Here is a 24444-nt window from a genome sequence, read left to right as displayed (position 1 = left end):
GGCTTGGGTCACTGTCTGTGTGGAGTTTGCACGTCCTCCCCATGTCTGCATGGGTTTCCTCTGGGTGCTCCGGTTTCCTCCCAAAGTCCAAAGATGTGCGGGTTAGGTAGATTGGCCATGCTAAATTGCCCCTTAGTGTGCCGGGATGCGTAGGTTAGAGGGATTAGCGGGGTAAATAGGTGGGATTACGGGGACAGGGCATGGGTGGGATTGTTGTCGGAGCAGACTCGATGGGCCGAATGGCCTCCTTCTGCACTGTAGGGATTCTATGATTCTATGATTTCTATGAGAGTCCAGGGTACCGGGGGGAGGTTCCAGGGTGACAGACAGGAGAGGAACAGTGATATTGGGTGGGTCTATGGTGTTGGCGGGGAGGTTGGTGGGTGACTGGTGGAGGGTAGAAGATGGTGGTGCAAGTTTGAAAGGTGAGGCACACCATTTTTCCAAGCTGACCACAGTCAGTCAGTGAAATCGTTTGAGGTGGGAAGAGGGTGTTTTGGCTGTTCAAGGACAGCACAGGTGGCCGATTAAAGGGACACCCGAATAATTACGAGGCAGCTGGATGTCAATCATATTTACTTGCGTTCTCTCTATTGTGAAGTTACATTTCAGCCAGTTTGTTCCTGACTCAGGGGTCCCATATCGTCCAGATCCCAGCAAGATGTGGAGCTGCCGTTCATTCTGCACCATTTCTCATTGGCTGCAGTCAGAGGAAGGGATGAAGGGAAGAGGGGAGATGAAATGCCACCAAGGGCATGCTCACAACTCCAAACCTCCCCCCCCTCTCCGGTGAATGGACATAGCTGACAAGGGATCATGCGGTTTCAGTGCTGCCAAGGCAAAGCTCTCTCTATAGAATCTAAGGAGACCTTAGAAATGTCCTCCAGTCATATGGCCCTGTGTGCACCGTCTACTCATCTAACACTGGAAATCTCTTGGCCCCACTCTCATTTCCAACATTAAAAACTACCCCTTCATTCAATTAGCCCCCATCCACAAATCATTTTCTCAGTCTGTCCCCCAAACAGTCAGAAGCCCTCTTAAGACCCTTAACTTAGACTGTAATCCCAAATGGTTTCCCCTTTCCCCATCTGTTTGGCTCTTTGTTAACCTTCCGGTAAAACAGTTTGAGACCTCTCTTTGCTCATGAGGACTGTAACAGAAATGCAAGTTGGTCTAGATTAGGAAAATATTTATATAATGAATGAGGTGTACCACAAATTTCAACTTCACTGACATTTTTGTCTTCTCAAAATTACTTTGATGGCAATCCAATATATTTCCCTTTTGTTTGCATTTTCAAATGTGCACTTACGCAATGTGTACTGGTGATGCTGACAGAGCTGGATATGAATGTTAATCCCTGATTCATGCTTACTTGAAGGTAAACCACCCTGGAAAGAAAATATAAATATCAATTTGTAAGGTCTCCCTCTTTTCATACATGCAAGTTACATTTCAATTGTGCTGCATATCTGGACTTAAGGGCTACAGATATATTTATATCTTTGTACGTAAATGTCATATGAAATCGTCAAATATTCTGCAAAACATTTTACACTGCTTGTAGTCAGACCTAATACGAAGGAAGATGTTGTGGGAGGTCAAGCATCTTAGCGCCAATATTTCGCTGCAGGTGTTTCTCAACGTTGTGTCCTGGGCCCAAACATTTTCTGCTACTTTATCAGTGGCCTTCTTATCATAATAAGGAGAGAAGTAGGGATATTCACTGATGATTGCACAATGTTAGTCCTATTTGTAACTCCTCAGATAATGAAGCAGCCCGTGCCCATATGTAATAAGCCCTGGGCAACATTCACATTTGGGCTGATGAGTGGCAAGTAGCATTCACGTCACACAAGTGTCAGGCAATGATCAGCTCACCATCTCCCTTGACATGCAATGGCATTATTATCGCTGACTCTCCCACCATCAGCATCTTATACAAATAAAAGTTAGTTCCTTCTTTGGATTCTTTACCATCAACCAGAAACTTTATAAATACTGTGGTTGTTTATAAATACAGTGGCTACAAGGGTAGGTCAGATTCTAGTAGGTCAGATTCTAGAAATTCTGCGGTGAGTGACACACTTCCTGACTCCCCAAAGCCTGTCCACCATCTAGAAGACACAAGTCAGGAGTGTGATGGAATACTCTCCACTTGCCTGGATGCGTGGAGATTCAACACTCAAGAAACTCAACACCATCCTAGACAAAGCAGCCCAATTAATTGGCACCCTATCTCCCAGCTTCTGCTTTTATTCCCTCTACCACAGGCTTCAGTATGCATTGTAGAACTCATCGGCGCTTCTTTGACAACACTTTCCAAACCCGCCACCTATATCGCCTGGAAAAACAAGGGCAGCAGGTGGATGGGAACATCACCACCTACAAGATCCCCTCCAAATCACAAACCATCCTCTTGAAGAATTACATTGCCACTCCTTTACTATTGCTGGATCAAAATCCTGGAACTCCCTTCCTGACAGCACAATGGTTGTACGTACATCACATGGCTGGTGGCCGGAATTCTCTGACCTCACCCGTGGCTGAGATTCGCCGGTCCCGCTGCTATGAATGGAGATTTGGCTGGGCGCCAAATTCTCTGTTCTCACTGGAAGTGACAGCAAGGCGTGCGAGATTGGAGAATTCCGGCCTGTAGCAGCTCACCACAGCCTTCTCAAGGGAAATCAGGGACGGGTAATAAATACTGGCTTTTCTAGCAATGCTCACATTCCATTAATATATTTTTTTTAAATTCTAATGAGCTTTTGGGGGTATCCTTAAACCAGGTCCAGTGACTTTTTGATTTGATTTGATTTATTATTCTCACATGTATTAACATACAGTGAAAAGTATTATTTATTGCGCACTATACAGACAAAACATACCGTTCATAGAGAAGGAAACGAGAGAGTGCAGAATGTAGTGTTACAGTCCTAGCTAGGGTGTAGAGAAAGATCAACTTAATGCAAAGTAGGTCCATTCAAAACTCTGACAGCAGCAGGGAAGAAGCTGTTCTTGAGTCGGTTGGTATGTGACCTCAGACTTTTGTATCTTTTTCCCGAAGGAAGAAGGTGGAAGAGAGAATGTCCGGGGTGCGTGGGGTCCTTAATTATGCTGGCTGCTTTGCTGAGGCAGCAGGAAGTGTAGACAGAGTCAATGGATGGGAGGCTGGGATGGATGGGAGACTTCAATGCTTTTCCCTTTGCAACTGACACTGACAATCAAATGCCCTCATCCCTCAACCAGCTTGCCAACCAAAGAAAGAACTAACTTTTATTTGTGCAATTTCTTTATTTTTCCTCAGGATGTTCAAAAATATGGCACAGCCAATTCATTGTGTAAACAAACAGCAGAACAAATTCTTACCCAGCCAGGTCCAAGCGACTGAAATAAATAACAAATTAATCTGTTTTGGTGGTGTTAATATTGGCTTGGACATTGGGACAACTTCCATACTCTCCTTCAAATAATGGCAAGGGATCTTACACATTCTCTTGAAGTAGGAGGAGGGGTCTTGGGATGAATACCAAGAACGAATAATTAAAAACATGTTTCCTTATCTCTGGCAATGTAGCACTCCCTCAATACTGCCCTGCAGTGTTAATCTAGATTATATACTCAATTCCTGGACGAGGGCATAAAATCACTACTATCTAAGTGAATGTCAAAAGGATTCAAGGAAGTTCAGAAGACATTTAACATGCAAGGTTGCAGGGACATGAAATGTCCCAGTACGGGCAAGTTCATAATAGCTATGAAAGTAAAGTAGCAAAAGATTTGAAAATATAAAAATTTTAAAGGATGCAGCGGAAGTGTACAGGAAAGGGATTAAGTGGATGAATCATTCCAGATGTAAGATTGGAAACATTTTAACTGGAAGGAATTGGGGGAAATTTCCCTGTCATGTGGCCTAGGCAACTCAGCCTTGGCATTACTCACGGCTTTTTGGGGAATTTTCATTGTGAGAGTTTGGTTTGGGGACTACGACTGATTGTGAACCAGCAACAAAACCCATCAATAATTTAAACAAAATTATTTGCACTCTTTCTAGTCCATGAACCCATTTATGCTGTGGTAAAGTACCTCAGAGAATTCCTTTCCTTCAGCTGACTCTGACACTGCATTAATATTGTAAATGGCGGGAGTGTCGACCCTAGATATTTAAATACTCATCATACTGTGATGTGGGACAGGGTTGTGGTATAGGCAAGTAGTGGGCAGGAGCTTCTCCCTGTGATAATTGCATCTTTCTGGTATCAGGTAGGCATAATTTCTACTGAAACGCCTTGATTTTAAAATCCTCATTCTTGTTTGCAAATCGCTCATGATCGTCACCCAGTCACCCCTCCCTGCACCACTACCGCCTACTCCACAACCCTTCACAATATCGGTGCTCATTCAATTCTGGCCCCTCAAGCATCCTCAATATTACTCACCATACCATTGCTGCACCGTTTCAGAGTTTGGGGCCTTCAGCTATCAAGGCCCTAAACTCTGAAATGCCTTCCCCAGATTGCTTTGGATTTTTTATCATCCGTAGGACATGGGTGTCACTGCCTGGCCAGCATTTGTTATTGCCCATCCCTAGTTGCCCTTGAGAAGGTGATGGTGAGCTGCCTTCTTGAAACATTGCAGTACAGGTTGACTTTCGCTACCCTTTCTGCCCTTAAAACTTAACTCTTTAACCAGGCTGGTGGTCATTTTTCCTACTATCTCCGTATGTGTCAGACTTTGCTTCATAATGCTACTGTGAAGCGCCTTCGGACTTCTTAAAGATGCTATTTGAATTCAAGTCGTTGTTGTAGGTTTCACAGAGTAAGGTTAAATTTTAAGAGGAGGTAGTGTATGGCTAATGGGAGTGGTACGGTGGCACAGTGGTTAGCATTGCTGCCTCACAGTGCCAGGGACCTGGGTTTGATTCCCAGCTTAGGTCACTGTCTGTGCGGAGTCTGCACATTCTCCCCGTGTCCACGTGGGTTTCTTCCAGGTTCTCCGGTTTCCTCCCACAGTCCGAAAGATGTGCTGGTTAGGTGCATTGGCCATGCTAAATTCTCCCTCAGCGTATCCGAACAGGCGCCAGAGTGTAGCGACTATGGGATTTTCACAGTTACTTCATGGCAGTGTTAATGTAAGCCCACTTGTGACACTAATAAATAAACTTTATTAAAAAACTTGAATGCCATCGGACTAGCAATCCAGAGGCCCGTGCTATTGCCCTGGGGGCATGGGTTTGAATCCCACCACAGCAGCTGGTGGGATTTAGATACAACTAATAAACTTAGAATGTTAAAAAAAAGTCTGTCTGAGTAATGGTGACCATGAAGCCATCGTTGATGGTTACAAAAACCCCAACTGTGTACAGTTCTGGTCACCCTATTATAGAAAGGATATTATTAAACTAGAAAGAGAGCAGAAGAGATTTACTAGGATGCTACTGGGACTTGATGGATTGAGTTATAAGGACAGGCAGGATAGACTGGAACTTTTTTCTCTGGAGCGTAGGAGGCTTAGTGGTGACCTCATAGAGGTCTATAAAATAATAAGGGGCATAGATCAGCTAGATAGTCAATATCTTTTCCCAAAGGTAGGGGGGGTCTAAAACTAGAGGCCATAGGTTTAAGATGAGAGGGGAGAGATTCAAAAGGGTCCAGAGGGGTAATTTTTTCACACAGAGGGTGGTGACTGTCTGGAATGAGCTGCCAGAGATAGTAGTAGAGGTGGGTACAATTTTGTCTTTTAAAAAGCATTTAGACAGTTACATGGGTAAGATGGGTAGAGGGATATGGGCCAAATGTGGGCAACTGGGACTAGCGTAGGGGTTTAAAAAAGAAAAGGGCAGCATGGACAAGTTGAGCCGTAAGGCCTGTTTCCATGCTGTAAACCTCTATGACTCTATCTGGTTCACTCATATCCCTTTAGGGAAGGGAATCCACTGTCCTTATCCGGTCTGACCTATATGTGACTCCAGGCCCACAGCAATGTGGGTAACGCTTAACTGCCTTCTGAAATGGCCGAGCAAGCCTCTCAGTTCAGGGGCAATCAGGGATAGGCAACAAATGCTGGCCTTGCCAGTGACGCCCACATTCTAGTAAAGAACAAAAAAAACCTGATGATTCAAAAAGTTTTGTTATTTTAGAACAGAACCACACAAATCTTGGTTTTGAATGGTCCACTATTAAATCTTCTGCCCTCAATTATGTTCTTGTACAGGCTATTTTATCGGTATCTCTATACTGTAAACAAGAAAACTCACTGTTGCAGCAGTATTTTCAAATGGGTTAATATTTGTAACAAAAGTACTATAAATCTAGTAAATGAGCGAAAACAATGTCAAATAGCTTTTGAAAAGAAAATAATTTGACATGACTCATGATTAAGTTAAGTTTATTTATTAGTCACAAGTAAGGCTTACATTAATACTGCAATGAAGTTACTGTGAAAATCCCCTAGTTGCCGCACTCCGGTGCCTGTTCGGGTACACTGAGGAAGAATTTAGCATGGCCAATGCACCTAACCAGCACGTCTTTTGGACTGTGGGAGGAAACCAGATCACCCGGAGGAAACCCACGCAGACACAGGGAGAATGTGCAGACTCTGCACAGACAGTGACCCCAAGCCGGGAATCGGACCCACGTCTCAGGCGCTGTGAGGCAGCAGTGCTAACCACTGTTCCACCATGCTGCCCTCAAACATTTGTATGTGAAAGCTATTCTCAAATTGCAGGTTGTGTTTCTCGAGACTACATGAAAACAGTAAGTGTCTTTCTACAGCCCTCTAAACCTCCATCAATCAATGCCCACCACAGATGAAGTAAGCCTATTCTAATTTAAGAGCATCCAGACTGAGACAGCAGCAGGGAGGGACTTCAATTTGAAATCTTGTGAGTATAAATATGTAAGTTTCTCAGCTATTCTGAATAAAATTGGATCATAAGCATCTCTATGAAGGTCATTGCACTTATGTAGGTGCAGCAAAGGAAGCATTAAAACGCGTTGAGTTCTGTACTAACAAACAAAATCAAAGGAAAGCCACAATTTCATCCTGTCCAAAATTTCCAATTATACAGCAGCTTTGTCCTCTGGTTAACCAGAGATTGAGTGTGACAGAGCTGAGCTCATTTAAAAAATAATGTTTTCCCAACAGTGATCAATTCCCACAAACCTTTTCCCAAAATCGTAAATCAATTTCCAAGTAATACAGTCAGATGGTAAATCATATGGTTTTGATTAGTTTCAACTGTGCATGAACGAGAATTATTTTGCTTTAGCAATAAGCACATAGGGTAAAACATTTCCTACTGTTCAAAGTTTAAATCATAAAGCAAATAAATTGACTACATTTGAGGCTATTCGGCTCATCAGGTCTCTGCTCCTCTTTGTTAGAGTAATTCAAAACTAATCCCATGGCCCTGTTCTTCCTCCAAATCCTGCATTCTTTTCTGCGTCAAATGTTTGCATATTCTTCCCTTAAAAGATGCAGTGGTGTCTGCCTCATTGGTTTCCTAGGGCAAAGCACTCCATGTTCAGGCAACTCTTTAGGCGGGATTTTCCGGTATAGTTCGCCCCAAAACCGGAAAATCCCACCCAAGGTCAACGGATCTTTCCATGGCTCCCCCCACTCCGCTACAATTCCTGTGGTGGGTGGGATGGGAAAATTCTCCCCTTTGTGTGGGCAGCACGGTGGAACAGTGGTTAGCACTGCTGCCTCACAGCACCAGGGACCCGGGTTTGATTCCCAGCTTCAGTCACTGTCTGTACGGAGTTTGCACGTTCTCCCCGTGTCTGCGTGGGTTTCCTCCAGGTGCTCTGGTTTCCTCCCACAGTCTGAAAGACGTGCTGGTTAGGTGCATTGACCCGAACAGGTGCTGGAGTGTGGCAACTAGGGGCATTTCACAGTAACTTACTTGCAGTGTTAATGTAAGCCTTACTTGTGACTAATAAATAAACTTTAACTTTACTTTAACATTTCTCCAAACCTCTCTCTTAGCGACCTTTTTTTAAATTGATGACTTCTCATATCTGACATCCCAACTCAAGGAAATTAATTTCTCAAGATTCTTGCAAGAATATGCAAACTGATGCAAGAATAATTATTTTTTAATTGTGATGGAATTCATCTTGGATGGAGGCGCTAAATGGATAGTAGCTGATCACGTGCCCATGACATGATCTGCCCAATTCTGGAAAGGGAGATTTGTGGGGTGTCCAATGTGTGGCCAATTTGGTGCCATTTATTTGCATTCTCACAGAAGTCAAATTTCACTCCCAATATATCTGCTAAGACTTTCACCATCTGCGAATAACAGCCCACACCCCAATCCTTTAATTATTTGTTTATATTTTATATACTTGACAATCTTTGAAGCCTCCAAAATCCTTCCAAAAATGGGGTAGATTTACATGCTGAGTACAAGATGTGAACCACCAGTGTTGGAGGTCACCATTTTGAAATGCAAAAAAAACCCCACCGGTAATTCATATTAATCTGGCACAGTTTATCAAATGAATTAATTGTACAAAGATACCTTTAACCACAATCAAAGCACTTTAAAACCATCAAATTCATTGGCTGGAATCTTACCACTGTTCACACCAGTGGGTTTTGCCAATCCCACTGCAGTGAACAGAGATTTGACTGGCCACCTTGCTGCAGCAGGAGTGTAGCATTAATGAACAGTAAGATTGCGCCTTTGACTTTGGCACTTGACACAATATAGTGTTCAATTCTGATCGCCACACTACCAGAAAGATATGGAAAATTTGGAGAGGGTACAGAAAAGATTTACCCCCAGGATGTTGCCTGGTATGGAGGGTATTAGCTATGAAGAGAGATTGGAGAAACTTGGTTTGTTCTCACTGGAACGACGGAGGTTGAGGGGGCGACCTGATAGAAGTCTACAAGATTATGAGAGGCATGGACAGAGTGGATAGTCAGAAGCTTTTTCCCAGGGTGGAAGAGTCAATTACTAAGGGGTACAGGTTTAAGGTGCGAGCGGCAAAGTTTATAGGAGATGTATGAGGCAGATTTTTTACACAGAGGGTGGTGGGTGCCTAGAACTCGCTGCCGGGAGAGGTAGTGGAAGCGGATAGGGTAGTGGCTTTTAAGGGGCGTCTTGACAAATGCATAAATAGGATGGGAATAGAGGGATTTGGTCCCCGGAAGGGTAGGGGGTTTTAGTTAAGTCGGGCAGCATGGTCGGTGCAGGCTTGGAGGGCCTGTGCTGTAATTTTCTTTGTTCTTTGTTTAAAGGTTGGAATTCTCTGGCCTCCCAGCCGCGTGTTTCTCGGCAGTAGGAGGTGGTGTGCCACCCACCGGCAGCAGGATCTTCTGGTCCCACCGCTGTCAATGGGATTTCCCATTGATTCCACACCACGCCACCGGGAACCTGCAGAGGGGATGTGCTGTCAGTGAGACCAGAGGATCCCACCGGTGTGAATGGCTGGAGAATTCTGACCAAAGAGTTCATCGAATTCACTTTGGCGATGGCATCATCGTAAGGATCTCACTCTGGATCAGATTTTGTGCTTTCATTTTCAGAATCATCCCTCTCCATCCATTTGAATTGGATATTCCACATTTTCTGAACAATCTGAATACACTTTGTGCACTAACAGCACCCTATGATTGGATAATGAAACCACACAAAATATCAAGTGGGGCAACGTGCATATTTCCACTATTTGTGAAGATTTTTTCTTCTGTCTTTTCCATTCAGCACAAACATGATCCTTGAATTGGAGAGGAACCTACAGGTGGTGGTGTTCCCATTTGTCTATTGCCCTTGTCCTTCTAGATGATAGTGGTTATTGGTTTGGATGGTGCTGTCTAAGGAGGTTTGGTGAGTTCCTGCAGTGCATCTTGTAGTTGCTACACATTGCTGCTACTGTGTATCGGTAGTGGAGAAAGTGAATGGGGTTCCAATCAAGTGGGCTGCTTTATTCTGAATGATGTCAAGCTTCTTGAGTGTGGTTGGAGCTGCACGCATCCAAGCAACTGGAGAGTATTCCGTCACACTCCTAACTTGTGCCTTGTAGATGGTGGAGAGGCTGTGGGGAGTCAGGAGGTGAGTTACCCTCTGCAGGATTCCTAGCCTATGACCTGCTGTTGTCAGTTTCTAGTCAATGGTAGCCCCCAGGATATTGTCCAGGTGTTGCTGCATTTGGACATAGAATTATAGAAACCCTACAGTACAGAAAGAGGACTGCTTCAGTATCTGAGGAATCAAGATTTGTATTGACCATTGTGCAACCATCAGTGAATATCTCCACTTCTGACCTTATGATGGAAAGAAGGTCATTGATTAAGTAGTTGAAGACGGTTGGGTCTAGGACACTACCCTGAGGAGCTCCTGCAGTGCTATCCTGAAACTGGGATATTTGACCTCCCACAACCACAATCATCTTCCCTTATGCTATGTACGGCTCCATGATGTGGAGATGCCGGCGTTGGACTGGGGTAAGCACAGTAAGAAGTCTCACAACACCAGGTTAAAGGTTAAACTGAGACTTCTTAATGTATGGCTCCAACCAGTGGAGAATATTCCATCTAATTTCCATTGGCTGCAGTTTAGCTCTGGCCTCCTTGATGCCACACTTGACCAAATGTGGCCTTGATGTCAAGCAGTCACTCTCACCTCACCTCCAGAGTTAGCAAATGTTGCGCCGTTTAGCTTGAAAGCAGCTTCATACTTCATTCTTTTTGCTGAAAGATTCATTTCTGATCTTCACTCGTCATGCCATATGCAGCCTGGCCGTGTCTTAAATAACCACACGTCTTCGCAACACAGCCTATGTCGCCTGCCTGATCCCATGTGCTGACTTACAGGGGTAAAACATGCATTTCTGGGGGTGCAAATTAGTCGACTACTAATTTGAACATAGCCTTTTGTAGCTGTAAAGGGCGGTGGACTTATATATCTGGCAAATGCAAAAGCATGATTTTTGGTGCCAAAAGAATGGGCCATCCTGTATGCCAGGTGGACTTATACACCGTTAAATACAGTAATAGTATTTGCTGCAGTAAGTATTACACTTAATTTCAGGCATTTAACAGAATACAAAAAGTCACCCCATTACTTACATTCCAACTTCATCTATCACAGGAGCAGTGCAGAGTAAGTAATTATCTTCCACAACAAGCGGCTTCTCAGCTAAAAGACAGAAATATTTATTAGTGCTGAAATTTTGTGTTCAAGGTGAATATTTCCAAGACTAATCAGAAATGTAAGTTTTCACAATAATGTAGCATTCCCTGGCAAATGTCTCTCCAGGCACCTCACATCCCCGCTTGAGCAACCAATAGTCAAACCCACTCTAATCTTATTGCCCTCTTGTACTCCTGCCTGACACCCACCCTCCACAAATGTTGTCCTTCTCTCATACCTGCACAAGCCATTTCTAACACTCATAACTCCTTGCTTCCTCTCAGTGCAGGAAAAGAGAGCACATACATCAACGGGGATGTAGAAAGTGTCGAGAGCTTCACGTTTTAGGTGTTTGGATCACCAACATCCTATCCTGGTCCCCCCATGCCAACACTATAGTTAAGAAAGCCCACCTCTTTCTCAGAAGACTAAGGAAATTTGGCATGTCAACTACAACTCTCGCCAATTTTTACAGATGCACCATAGAAAGCATTCTTTCTGGTTGTATCACAGCTTGGTATGGCTCCTGCTCTGCCCAAGACAACAATAAACTACAAAAGGTCATGAATTTAGCCCAGTCCATCATGCAAACCAGCCTCCCATCCATTGACTCTGTCTACACTTCCTGCTACTTCGACAAAGCAGCCAACATAATTAAGGACCCCACGCACCCTGGTCATTCTCTCTTCCACCTTCTTCCGTTGGGAAAAAGATACAAAAGTCTGAGGTCACATACCAACCGACTCAAGAACAGCTTCTTCCCTGCTGCCAACAGACTTTTGAATGGACTTACCTTGCATTAAGTTGATCTTTCTCTACACCCTAGCTATGACTGTAACACTACATTCTGCACTCTCTCGTTTCCTTCTCTATGAACGGTATGCTTTGTATAGCGCGCAAGAAACAATACTTTTCACTGTATACCAATGTGACAATAATAAATCAAATCAAATCAAATATCATCAGGGAAAGTCAGAAACATGTGTGCCTCGGGGGTGGGGGGAACGAGGTCATGGAATCCTCCTGTCACAGGTACAATGATGGCCACTAGCAATGTATGTCCACCTGGTTCACTGGAAAGGAGGTCTACTTCCAGCAGGGTGCAGATGTCAGCAGGGAGCTGCTGTGAAAATCTGAGCCTCCTTAGGCACTGCTGTTCAGACATGTTGTAAGAGTTGATCCTCTCTGCCTGTGGAGCTTGTATGGAGCATCCCACCGCCCTGACGTTGGACCTCTGTGTCCATCCCTCCGCCACGTCGAGCAGTACGTGCCTGAGGAAAGGCAGCTGGTGCTGGTGTCGCTCCTGCTGCTGTTGTAGGTGGTATTGCTGCCCCGCTTGCTCCTCCTCAGAGGTGCAAGGTCTAGCTGAACCAACTGCTCCCATGAGGTGGCGAAGGCTGACAGCAGGGAAAGGTAGCTGAAGTTGAGTGAAGGGCAAGATAGGTGAAGTGATGTCAAGAAGCTGGCAATCACCTGTCATGCAGTGAGAGGATTCTCTGAGATGGAATGCTTTAAGCAACAGATTTACAACCTAGCCGTGGCTGGAGCTAAAGCCTTGCAGTTGCACTGAAGATGCATTTCCTCCTGTGCAATTGCCTAATCGCTCCTGGTGAGGTGTTGACAGCTCAGGAAATAGATCCACAGGATGTTAAAACCAGATAAAATGGCACCTAATTAATTACAGGAACATATAAGTGATTCAATTACCAGATAGCAACACAGGGTTCCCCCCTTCCCTGCCAATAGCTGAAACCTGGAAATGGGTGGGATACCAACCCAACATTACTTTTAGGGGATTTAACTCACCACAAGCCCCTGTTGCCTGTAAAAATCTCTCCATTGCAGTATCTACTTCAGTTATCAATGGATCGACCTCCGTCACGCAGTGCTGACATTTAACCTAACTTGATTGGGTTATGATTTGGAGGGGAACATTTCAGCAGTCAAGGGCATTCAGCCTCCGATCTTTGGGTAAGCATCCTCCAAGACGGCCTTCAAGACACACAACAATGCAGAATTGCCAAGCAGAAACTGATAGCCAAGTTCCGCGTGCATGAGGATGGCCTCAACCGGGATCTTGAGTTCAAGTCATACTATGTGTAACCCCCACCATTTGGCCTGGGCTTGCAAAATCCTATTAACTGTCCTGTCTTGAGACAACTCACACCTCTTTAACCTGTGATTATCCCTCTCTTCACTTGCATTGTCTGTCCCTGTAAAGACTTGATTACCTGTTAAGACTCGCATTCCAACCATTATCTTGCAATTGAGTCTCTGTCTATATATGCCGTGTTTGTGAACCCAACTCTCCACTCACCTGATGAAGGAGCAGCACTGTGAAAGCTTGTAATACCAAATAAACCTGTTGGACTTTAACCTGGTGTTGTGAGACTTCTTACTGATTGGGTTAAGGGAGACTATCGGCTAAAAATTCAACTGCTCCATATTTTGGGTACAAGTGTTACAATTCACGACCTGTTTGCGCTGATTTTGTTGCTATTGGGCAGCACACAAACTTGGTGCTCCGACCTCATTTCACGATTGAGGGTATGAGGGTAAAAGAGTTCCTCGCTGCTGGGCTTCTCTGTTCCAGTACTTGGCTCTGCCAAGAGCTTCGGGACAATCAGTATTGTGTTACATAGGTAGCCTGCTCTTCTTAAAGACAGCCTCAAAGGGAATAAAATAGCTGGAATTTAAAGCATGGAAACAAAAGCACCAGGTCAAAGATTGGGTGGCAGCTGTTGCACTAGTGGCATTAGTGACTGAGTTGGGCAGGAGGAGAGAGGCCACGGCCCTGCAGGGGAATGGGGGAAGGTGTCAATGGAAGTCAACATCTGGCCTCAGGCCCTGGAAGCAATACTAGAAGAAGCCTAATGACTTCATGCCTGTCAAGATCAGCAAATGTATCTTCAGATGAAATCTCCTAGCCTAATACATCACCAACCTCCACCAATGCTGCTCTTTGTACCATGCTGCATCACTCCCGGTCACTCGTGACAAACACCTATCATCCAGATACTCCAGCTCACCCTCACACACCTATCAATGTTATCAGTCTCACATCCATCTCTCCCTGCCTCTGCATACCTCCGCCATTCAGTGACAGCAGACACATAACCCAAATACTCTCTCTCTCACTTGCAAAACAAGGTGGCACTCAATAGAAAGCAGAGCAGAACAGGCAGGGGAGAAGGACATCATCCTCAGTCCAATGAAGAAGATGGCTCTCGGCAACATGGTATCAGTTTTGATGGAGCCCATAGCATCCAACATTGTTCAGGATTTTGAAAGTGATGGTACTGTATCTTGTGCTCCTTTTCAAAGTCCAACACAAAATTATCCTGCTATCTGGCATGATGTTGATGGTGTGACCATAGACCTCTTGTTTCCCACTCTAGCTCCCTTCCTTTGCATCATTGTTCCCTTCAGATTTCCTGCTTTCATAAACCCGAGAACTGCTGACTGCCCTGCCACAACAGGCCAAGGGGCAAGAGAAAAAGAGGCTGCATCACTTGATCGGTGATCGGACACTTGCGGCCACCAGATCAGATAATGGCATGGCATGGACCTTAGAGGCAAGAATAGAGTTGGGGTTAGCATGTGGCATGTGTGGGGGGTTGTTGGGACCAAGGTCACAGAAGAATTCTACTGCAGCGGACTTAGATGAAGATCTTCATGCCATGGCATTCAGCAAAATGCGGTTGAAGATGCACACTTGAAGCTAAACAGAAACTGATGACATTCTCAAGACCAAGCCAATTTCTTAATTGGATGACCCCAGACTCTTTTATGCCATCTGCTCACTACTTGGCAAGCCCTGTGCTAAGATTTTCCACTCAGGTTTTAGACTTGTGTTCAGTTCCAATGCTAGAGCCCAAGAACATCAAGCGATTATGCTGCTGATGATTGCTCAACACCACTGTTGGGAATGGGCTCAGGGGTCAGTCAGTCCTTTCCATAGCTGTTTCTTGGGCATTTCTCAATGAGTTTCCAATTGACTATATGGAAACTGTCACTTAAAACAATGTGCAGAACTTTATTAAACATTGCTGTCTAGATTTAACAATAGCAGACAGCACCATTAGATTGGTATAGATTGGTTTAGATTGATAACTCACATCATGATAGATATGCAGGTTTCCCCTCCTCAAATTTGTCTATTAAGTTTTCAGGAGTCATAAGGGGAGGTGATGGCACAGTGGTTTTGTTACTGGATTAGTAATCCAGAGACCCCCGGGCAAGATCTGGGGACCCGGGTTCAAATCCTAGCACTAAGATAAGGGCATAATACTGCGGATGCTGGAACTGAAAAACAGAAAATGCTGGAGAAACTCAGCAAGTCTGACAGCATCTGTGGAGAAAGAGTAAAGCCAACATTTCGAGTCTGGATGAACCTTCATCAAAGTTGAAATATCGATATCAACACCTACCCAGGACAAGCTCTGATGAAGGGTCATCCAGCAGTGCAGCAGCCACACCTTCTAAATATTTAATTAACTGAATATGTCTGCAACATACAATTATCTCCCTCTAAATCTGAAGCAAAATTGAAAGTTGCAATTTAGGCCACAAAAGATCTTGTGCAAGAATTGGGTGGTAGCAGTCACTGTATTGCATGGGTAATATCGGAAAGAGTATACTGTAAAATAGGTCAGTTAAATGAATAAAATGTTGGATCAATTAATAGTGGCAATAATGTACTCTGCATGATGCCTCACAGCTCCAGGGACCCGGGTTTGATTCCCAGCTTCGATCACTTGTGACTCCAGATCCACAACAGTGCGGTTGACTCTCAAATGCTCTCTGAAATGGTGGGCAGTTAAGGATGGGCAATAAATAAATGCTAGCCCACATCCTATAAATGAATTAAAATAAACCCTGTGTTTCTTAATTAAGGTATGCAGAAGGGAAGTTTATAAAGTTTATTTGTTTATTAGTCACAAGTAGGCTTACATTCACACTGTGGTGAAAGTACTTGAAAATCCCATAGTCGCCTGTTCGGGTACACTGAGGGAGAATTTAGCAGGGCCAATTCACCTCACCTGCACATCTTTGGACTGTGGGAGGAAACCGGAGCACCCGGAGGAAACCCACGCAGACACGGGGAGAACTTGCAAACTCCACACAGACAGTGACCCAAGTCGGGAATTGAACTCAGATCCCTGGCGCTGTGAGGCAGCAGTGCTAACCACTGATATTTGTTTGGAAGTCCACAAGATCATGCTATAAAGAGAGCAGCAGGGCAGCAGGAGCATGAGATGGCTGAGCCATTCAATTACTCCACACATGGCAACAATTGCAGGAAAAAAGGTAATGATCTTACCAGGTTTGACAAGGTAAGTGGAACCAGCCACACCTACTAAATATTTAATTAACTGAATATGTCTGCAACATACAATTATCTCCCTCTAAATCTGAAGCAAAATTGAAAGTTGAAATTTAGGCCACAAAAGATCTTGTGCAAGAATTGGGTGGTAGCAGTCACTGTATTGCATGGGTAATATCGGAAAGAGTATACTGTAAAATAGGTCAGTTAAATGAATAAAATGTTGGATCAATTAATGGTGGCAATAATGTACTCTGCACGATGCCTCACAGCTCCAGGGACCCGGGTTTGATTCCCAGCTTGGATCACGGTCGGTGCGGAGTCTGCACATTCTCCCGTGTCTGCGTGGGTTTCCTCCGGGTGCTCTGGTTTCCTCCCACAGTCCGAAAGACGTGCTGGTTAGGTGGATTGGCCGTGCTAAATTCTCCCTCAGTGTACCCGAACAGTGTGGCGACTAGGGGATTTTCACAGTAAATTCACTGTAGTGTTAATGTCAGCCTACTTGTGACACTAATAAATAAACTTTAAACTTTCCTGTAGAAAGACTGAACATTGTGGCCTGAAGCGTTTGCTAGGTCGTACTGGCCTTTTCAGTGCAATTGACCCAAGATCAGCCAACCCAGTGCAGAAGATTGAGGAATTTGAAGCACAGGTTACATCCAATGTAAACCAAATTTCTGCGATATTTTCAATCAGCTTTAGAATCATTGTGCTGTAGACCCAGCTTATAAAGCCAGCCACACTCCCAGATGAAATTAATCACCAGGACACGTTTCTGCTAATTGTGCCTATGTCTGGGCTTTCATGAAGGCTTTAAAAATTAAACCATTTTTAAGGCACAAGGGCACCTTTTAAAAGCTGGAAGAAATATTTAACGTACTAAGAAACAGACTATTGTACACCAATGAAACTATTAAATCGTTCTCTTTTGTTTTTTAAAACCCATTTTTGGTTGTTTAAAATAAAGTTACTCATTACTCTTAGGCGATGGATTACACACTGATTAAAATGCTTATTTCTTGTTATATATTCTTTTTAGGCTATATTAATAAAACTGCATCAAGTTACAACTCTTCAGTTTATCAAGGAGTGTTTGCTCATGCAAAGGAAAATTATGTTCTATCCAATTGTATTGGTTCATGGAAGAATTTTTCCTATTGTTCATTCACAGGATGTGAACATTGTTGGCGTGACCAGCGTTTATTGCCCATCCTTGACTGCGCTTGGGAAGGTGGTGAGCCACCTTATTGCAGATACACCAACACTGCTATTAGGTAGGGAGTTCCAAAATTTTAAACCCAACAATGTTGAGGGGGAACTTGGAGATGGTGGTGTTCCCATGTGCCGACTGCCTTGTCATTCGATTGACATTCCAAGTGATAGAGCTTGCAGGATTGGGAGGTGCTCCCAAAGATGCCTGTGGTCCACCTGGTAGATGGGTATACATTGTAACCACAGTGCACTGGTGGTGGAGGGACGGAATTCTAAATTGGACTGAATACTATACAATCATCTGAGACCAACCCATTTCTGATTTTATACGAAGAATAATACAGCACAGGAACAGGCCCTTCGGTCCATCAAGCTCGTGCCGATAAACGGTTTCTATCTACCTGTTCGCACCCTGTTCATGTGTCTATCAATATACGCCGTGAATGTTGCTAACGTGCCTGCTTCCACCACCTCCACTGGCACTGCGTTCCAGGCACCCACCACCCTCTGTGTGAAAAACTTTCCTTGCACATCTCCCCTAAACTTACCACCTCTCACCTTAAATCTGTGTCCTCTTGTAGTCGACCCTTCCACCCTGGGAAAAAGCCTTCACTTATTCACCCTATCTATGCCTCTCATAATTTTGTAGACTTCTATCAGGTCGCCCCTCAGCCTCCGTCTTTCCTGTGAAAACAATCTGAGTTTATCTAACCTCTCCTCATACCTAAAACCATCCAGACCAGGCAACATCCTGGTAAACCTTCTTTACACCCTCTCCAAAGCATCCACGTCCTCCTGGTAGTGTAGCAACCAGAACTGCATGCAGTATTCCAAATGCAGCCTAACTAAAGTTTTACACAGCTGATGGAGGGAAGGTCATTGATGAAGCAGCTGAAGATGGTTGGGCTGCGAACACTACCCTGAGAAATTCCTAGGGCTGAGATGATTGGCTTCCAACAACCAAATTTGTTTATGCTTGGTATTATCCCAGGCAGTAAAGTATTTTCTATTTGATATCCATTGGCTTTAAGGAACTAGGATTCCTTGATTCTACACTATGTCAAATGTTGCCTTGATGTTAAGGATATCAAGTTCACCTAACTCTACATTCAGTGATACGCAAATGAGTTTGAGTGTCATTTTAAATTCTATCCTATGTTTTGATCTTTCCTGATAAAAGATTCAACACAATGAGAAAAGAACATTTACCTGAGAAAACACAAAATGGTGCAATGATGGAAATTGTGGACTTTGAACAATGTAGGAATGAGAGATCATGTGCAACCCCCACCCATACCCCTGCCACACCATACCCCTCCCCCAAACATGTACAAGATTTTAACTTTCATTCACACTATGGGGTTTCCTCAAAACCTATCTGTGCAGGAGATAGAACTAAATAAATTTCAAATTCTTAATGATTCAAAATTTAGTCATTTGGTGGTACAGAGCTTGAGTATTTTTCACAAAAGGAGACATTTTGTCAGCACTTTTCATCCTGCACTCAACAAAATATTTCGCAAGAATAGCAATGTAAGGGAAAACAACAAATTTATACTGAGTGCTGATTGGTTGGCAAGTTGACTCTGATTGGTAGAGATGTTGCCCTGAAGAATGCCCTGGTTGGTGGGGACTACCAAGCATTGTTTGAAATTTAAACCAAGCAACTTGATTCTGATTGGTCATGGCATTGCCCAATTGTCCTGCTGAGTGCAAGACGAAAAGCTTTGACAAAATGCCTCTTTTTTCAACAAGATTCAAAATTTGGTGGGACATAACATCATAACAGAAATAAATATAAAAATGATTTTGCCCAATCCACCTATTCCAAGAAAGAGATTATATTTGTCTAGTGTGTCATAATATCCTCAGTATGTTCCAATTAATTATTTTAAAAGTATAGATATTGTTATTATGTAAGAAAATGTAACCACCAATTTCCACATATTAAGATCCCACAAATAGCAAATGAGCAGCGGAACTTTCCCATCCTGCCCGCCCTATGGGAATCATAGCGGGCAGGACATGGACCATGCAAAGGTCCATTGACCTCGGGCAGGATTTTCCAGCATTGGTGTGAGCGTGGCTGGAAAATCCCGCCTGAGATCGGTTAAATTTTTTTTGGTGGTAAAGAGAGTAGGGAGAACTGTTGGTTAGGAAGCCAGGAAACACCAGGCTTTATTTGCATAAAGAAAAATATTGGCCGGAATTTTATCACCCCACTCATCAGGGGAATCAGAGCGGGCGAGGGGCGGACAATGGAAAGGTTTCGGGTTTCGTGAGGCCATAAAATCCTGCCTATGAACTTACATTTAGAGCGCATTTAATGTAATAAATGTTTCAAAGCTGCCTAATAGTTGCAAATATGATAAAGACACAGCCACAGAGAATCTATCAGGACAGATGACAAAAGCTTCATCAAAGAAGTAAGTTTTAAGGAATACTTTAAAAAGAGAGGAGAGAGATAGAGGGGCAGAGGGATTTAGGGAGGGAATTTCAGGGCTTAGCACCAAGGCGGTTAAAAGCATGGTGAAGCAATTGAAGTGATAGATTGTTTCCATTCACGTACATCGTTTTTGCTTCGCGTACATTTTTGATCTGCATTACGAATGATAGTATAATTGAAATCAAATGCTAATAGGTTTACTTCCGTGTAATGCTTCATCAGTTGCCCAGATGAAACCCCATGACATTTTGGTGATTGTTTCCATAGTTTCTGATACTTAAAAACATCTGACTTTCCTTTTCAATGTAATTCAAGCATCCAACCACTAACACCTTATAATGTTTTGATTTCTTTTTTCCTTAAGGTCTTTTTTTCCTCCAGTGCGTTCTTCTCTATTTGGACACCTACTGCAATGCTTTGTGCACAGGTCACTGCCAAGTCAGCTCTTACTGGGTGGCATAGGGCACCAACAAAGATCAACCTGAAAAGATTTCCTTCTTTCAATGCAGGAATATGTAAACTTTGTCCAGTACAAAATGCTGGACTGACCTATCTGCTTAATTTATTAAAGTTTTAATAAAAATCCTTTTTGGGTGAACTAATAGATTGCACCTAATCAATAACGTAAATACATCACAGAGAAAATATTTTCTATGATTTATAGTCCAATTTTGCTGCACTAATATTGCACTAATATTTACTCGCGAGTGGGGTGAATTATCAGCACTGAGTTATAAAGCCACTGTCTCTGCAATACACTCTGGTCAGACGCAGTGGAGACCTGGCCATATACATCCAGATGCACATGGATGTCTGGTCAACAGCTCTGAAGTAGAGTTGAAATTTTTAATTTTAGCAAAGAGCTAGTGGGACAGTCTGCTAATATTGAGAACTTTGCTCCACATCCTCAGTTGCAATTTTATTACAGGCAACGTGAAGCTGAAGTGGCATGAAACTTAACCTGTACGATTGCTCTTACAATGCTTGCTAAATTCAGACACCTCCTTTCTTGCACTGATATGAACTGCAGTACAATTGGGCAATCAAGAGTTTTAATGGCTACATTTTGATATAGATGTTAATGATTGAGATGTTTAGGTATAGAGGGCATAATTTCATGGCGGGCAAGATTCTCTGGTCTCCCAGTCGTGTGTTTCTCAGCAGCGGGTGGTAGTGCATTGTTCGCTGGTCGAGGGAGTCTCTGCTCCCATCGCTGTCGATGGCATTTCCATTGAACCACCCCACGCTGCTGGGAAACCCACGGACAGGAGTGCACTGCAAGCAGGACCAGAGAATCCCTCCACCAGCGAATGGGCGGAGAATTCCAGCCATGGTAAATAATGAGAATAGTACACATGGAAAATGAAATTTAGAGAAGTGTTAGGAAAGAACGGCAAGAGGCAAACAAACTAAATAATGCAATCTTAAAGAGGGTGCAGACACAGATACCCGGGGCAGTATGTACAAGTTGAGAGGGTTGTTAAAAAAACATTTAGATGGTGGCACAGTGGTTAGCACTACTACCTCACAGCTCCAGAGACCTGGATTCAATTGTGGTCTTGGGTGACTGTTTGGAGTTTGCATACAGTTCGCACAGTGGTTTCCTCCCACAGTCCAAAGATGTGCGGTTAGGTAGATTGGCCATGCTAAAATTGCTCCTTTCTGTCAGGGGGATTAGCAGGGTAAATACATAGGGTAATGGGGATAGGGCCTGTGTGGGATTGTAGTCGGTGCAGGCTTGGTGGGCAGAATGGCCTACTCCTGTATTGCAGGGATTCTATGATTCTATGATCCTTTGTCAGGATTCTTCCCGACCCGCGGCTTGTTTTCTGGTGGCGGAGGCAGCTCGCCATTGATCGTTGGTGGGATCTTCCAGTTACGCCGCAGTCAATGGCAATTGTTGTTGCTCAGCTGCCAAACAGATCACGCGGAGGTTGCGGGGGGGGGGGGGGGGAGGGGGGGGGAGTCGTCCTTTAATGGGACTGGAAGATCCTGCTAGTGGAAAGGGTTGGAAATCTCACCCCTTGACTTTTTGAAGATACAAAATACTAAAATTTTAAAATGGTGTGGTTAAGCTCCATCTGGAGTACAGTATCTGAGTCTGGGTAACATACTTTAGAAAGGATGATAAGGCCTTAAAGAGGCTGCAGGTGAGGTTTATTGAATCATAGAATCCTACAGTGCAGAAGAAAACCATTCAGCCCATCGAGTCTGCACTGCTCACAATCCCACCCAGGCCCTATCCCCATAACCCCATCTATTTACCCTAGCTAGTCCCCCTGACACTGAGGGGCAATTTAGCACGGCCAATCCACCTAATCCACACATCTCTGGACTGTGGGAGGAAACTGCAATACCCGGAGGAAACCCACGCAGACAAAGAGAAAATGTGCAAACTCCATACAGAGAGTGACCTAAGCCGGGAATCGAACCCAGGTCCCTGGCACTGTGAGGCAGCAGTGCTAACCACTGTGCCACCATGCCGCCCATACTAGAATGGTGTCAGGGACAAGGGACCTCAGTTATGTGGAGACACTGGAGAAGCTGGGGTTGTTTTTCTTAGAGCAGCAGAGGTTAAGAGGCGATTTCATTAGAGGTGCTTAAAAACCACACATGGTTTTGATAGAGTAAACAAGGGGAAACCATTTCCAGTGGCAGCAGGATCAGTAACCACAGGTTACAGATTTAGAGTAATTGAGAAAAGAACAATAGACGACATGAGGAAAAATTTTCTACACAGGGAGCTGTTTTGATCTGGAATGCACTGCCCATGTCCCTGGTAACACAATTTGAAAACATGTTGAAGCTACGAAGAAAAACTTCTTGAAAAAAATTCACAGTAAAATTGTAGAGGCTGAGCGAGAATTTGAACTTGCATATTTGTATCCCATACAAATATAAACTTGATAAAATTACAAAAAAATACTTTACAAAAAATTTTATTTTGAAAACTTTTGAATTTTCCCCTTTCATTCCTGTTATTCTTACTAGGAAGCAAGAAAAGGATCAGCCCACCAATATTTCCGTAGATTACATCAACGCTGCTCTTCAGCTGACGTGCCCGGAGGTACACTTGAACAGTATGGAAGGAAGCCCCTGGAGAGATTTCCCTCCTACCCTGAGATGACCTTGCCAAGATTAGCAAACTTGACTCTAAAGGATTCCTTAGTGGAAATGTCAGTCAAAGCTACAATTTGAAATAAGACCTCCAAGTTAAGATTCAACACTTCTGTATTCTAGCAACAAATAAATAGTACTCTTCATTACATGAGCAATTGCTTAAGATGGTTTTAATGTTTGCCCCAATTATAAAATGCATTCAGACTGGAGCCTATAAGATAGTCCGACTATAGTTTGGGATTCCTCTGGGATCCATGAATCCAGAATTTCAGGGAAGAATGTAATTGGAGAAATGACACTATTTCGTCCATACATCAGATATTGCAACGTCATGATGCATGCAAGTAACAAATGTGAAGCCCTGCAATGCTAATAGCTGTTTTCTGCCTTATTATGAAAATGTTACTTGCCATCTTGTCCAAATGCATTCAAGTAAAATGACATGGTCTCGATTTCAGCAAAGATCAGGCTTGAATCATGAGACTAAATACAGTATTAGATGCCGGTAATAAAGAACACCACAGCGAAGATGGTAAGTTATAAGTTTGTATCTGCACTTACTTATTATCTCTGTATCATTTATCTTGAAGCTGCAAAGAACTTGATCAGCACTCCGCGCTCGGGAAAATCCATTACCTCTTACCACAACCTGATACGATTCTGTAACAACACCATAATAGTACACAAACATTATGAATGGCTATAACAAACTCTTTTTTCTTAAATTTATAACACATAGGTAGTTATATTGAGACACAGTGTAGATTGTATTCTATCTGCAAGGTAACAATGGAGTTAAAAATTACAAAGCCAAGCTTGAACATTTTATGCAAAGCCTCAGTAATGGGCAACAGAGCAATCTCCAGTGACTGCGTTTTGAGGCTTAACGCAATCCTGGCGTCAGCCACTGGAGCCTTGCTACATTGTTTTTAGATATCATCAGTATGTGTTGATTGCATAGCAAGCAACTACACTCCCAACAGAACTGCAATTCTAAACATTTTGATGTCTTTGGAAGGCTGAGGTAGAAAGACTTCTGATCTACAAGAGAGTCAAAGTTTTTTATTCATTCAGGGGATGTAGTCTCCGCTGGCTGTGACAGCATTTATTGCCCATGCCTAATTGCTCTTGAACTGAGTGGTTTGCTACACCATTTCAGAGAGCATTTAAGAGTCAACCATATTGCTGTGG

General features: G+C 43.5%; 1 protein-coding gene across 1 annotated transcript in view; it reads right to left on the bottom strand.

Annotated features, from left to right (window-relative positions):
- Window positions 1-24444, bottom strand: part of antxr1d (ANTXR cell adhesion molecule 1d) — a 96988-nt gene that overhangs the window by 38220 nt on the left and 34324 nt on the right. Inside the window, exons 10-12 of the mRNA XM_078199646.1 lie at window positions 23815-23913; window positions 11086-11155; window positions 1316-1394 (exon numbers count right to left, since the gene is read on the bottom strand). Of these exons, the coding sequence (XP_078055772.1) occupies window positions 1316-1394; window positions 11086-11155; window positions 23815-23913 (248 nt within the window). The remainder of the gene's footprint in view (window positions 1-1315; window positions 1395-11085; window positions 11156-23814; window positions 23914-24444) is intronic.

Source organism: Mustelus asterias, chromosome 28 (assembly GCF_964213995.1).
Source record: "Mustelus asterias chromosome 28, sMusAst1.hap1.1, whole genome shotgun sequence".
In the NCBI taxonomy this organism is placed as follows: domain Eukaryota; kingdom Metazoa; phylum Chordata; class Chondrichthyes; order Carcharhiniformes; family Triakidae; genus Mustelus; species Mustelus asterias.
The sequence above is the reverse complement of the archived record's forward strand: the minus strand, read 5'-3'. Positions and strand labels throughout refer to the sequence as shown.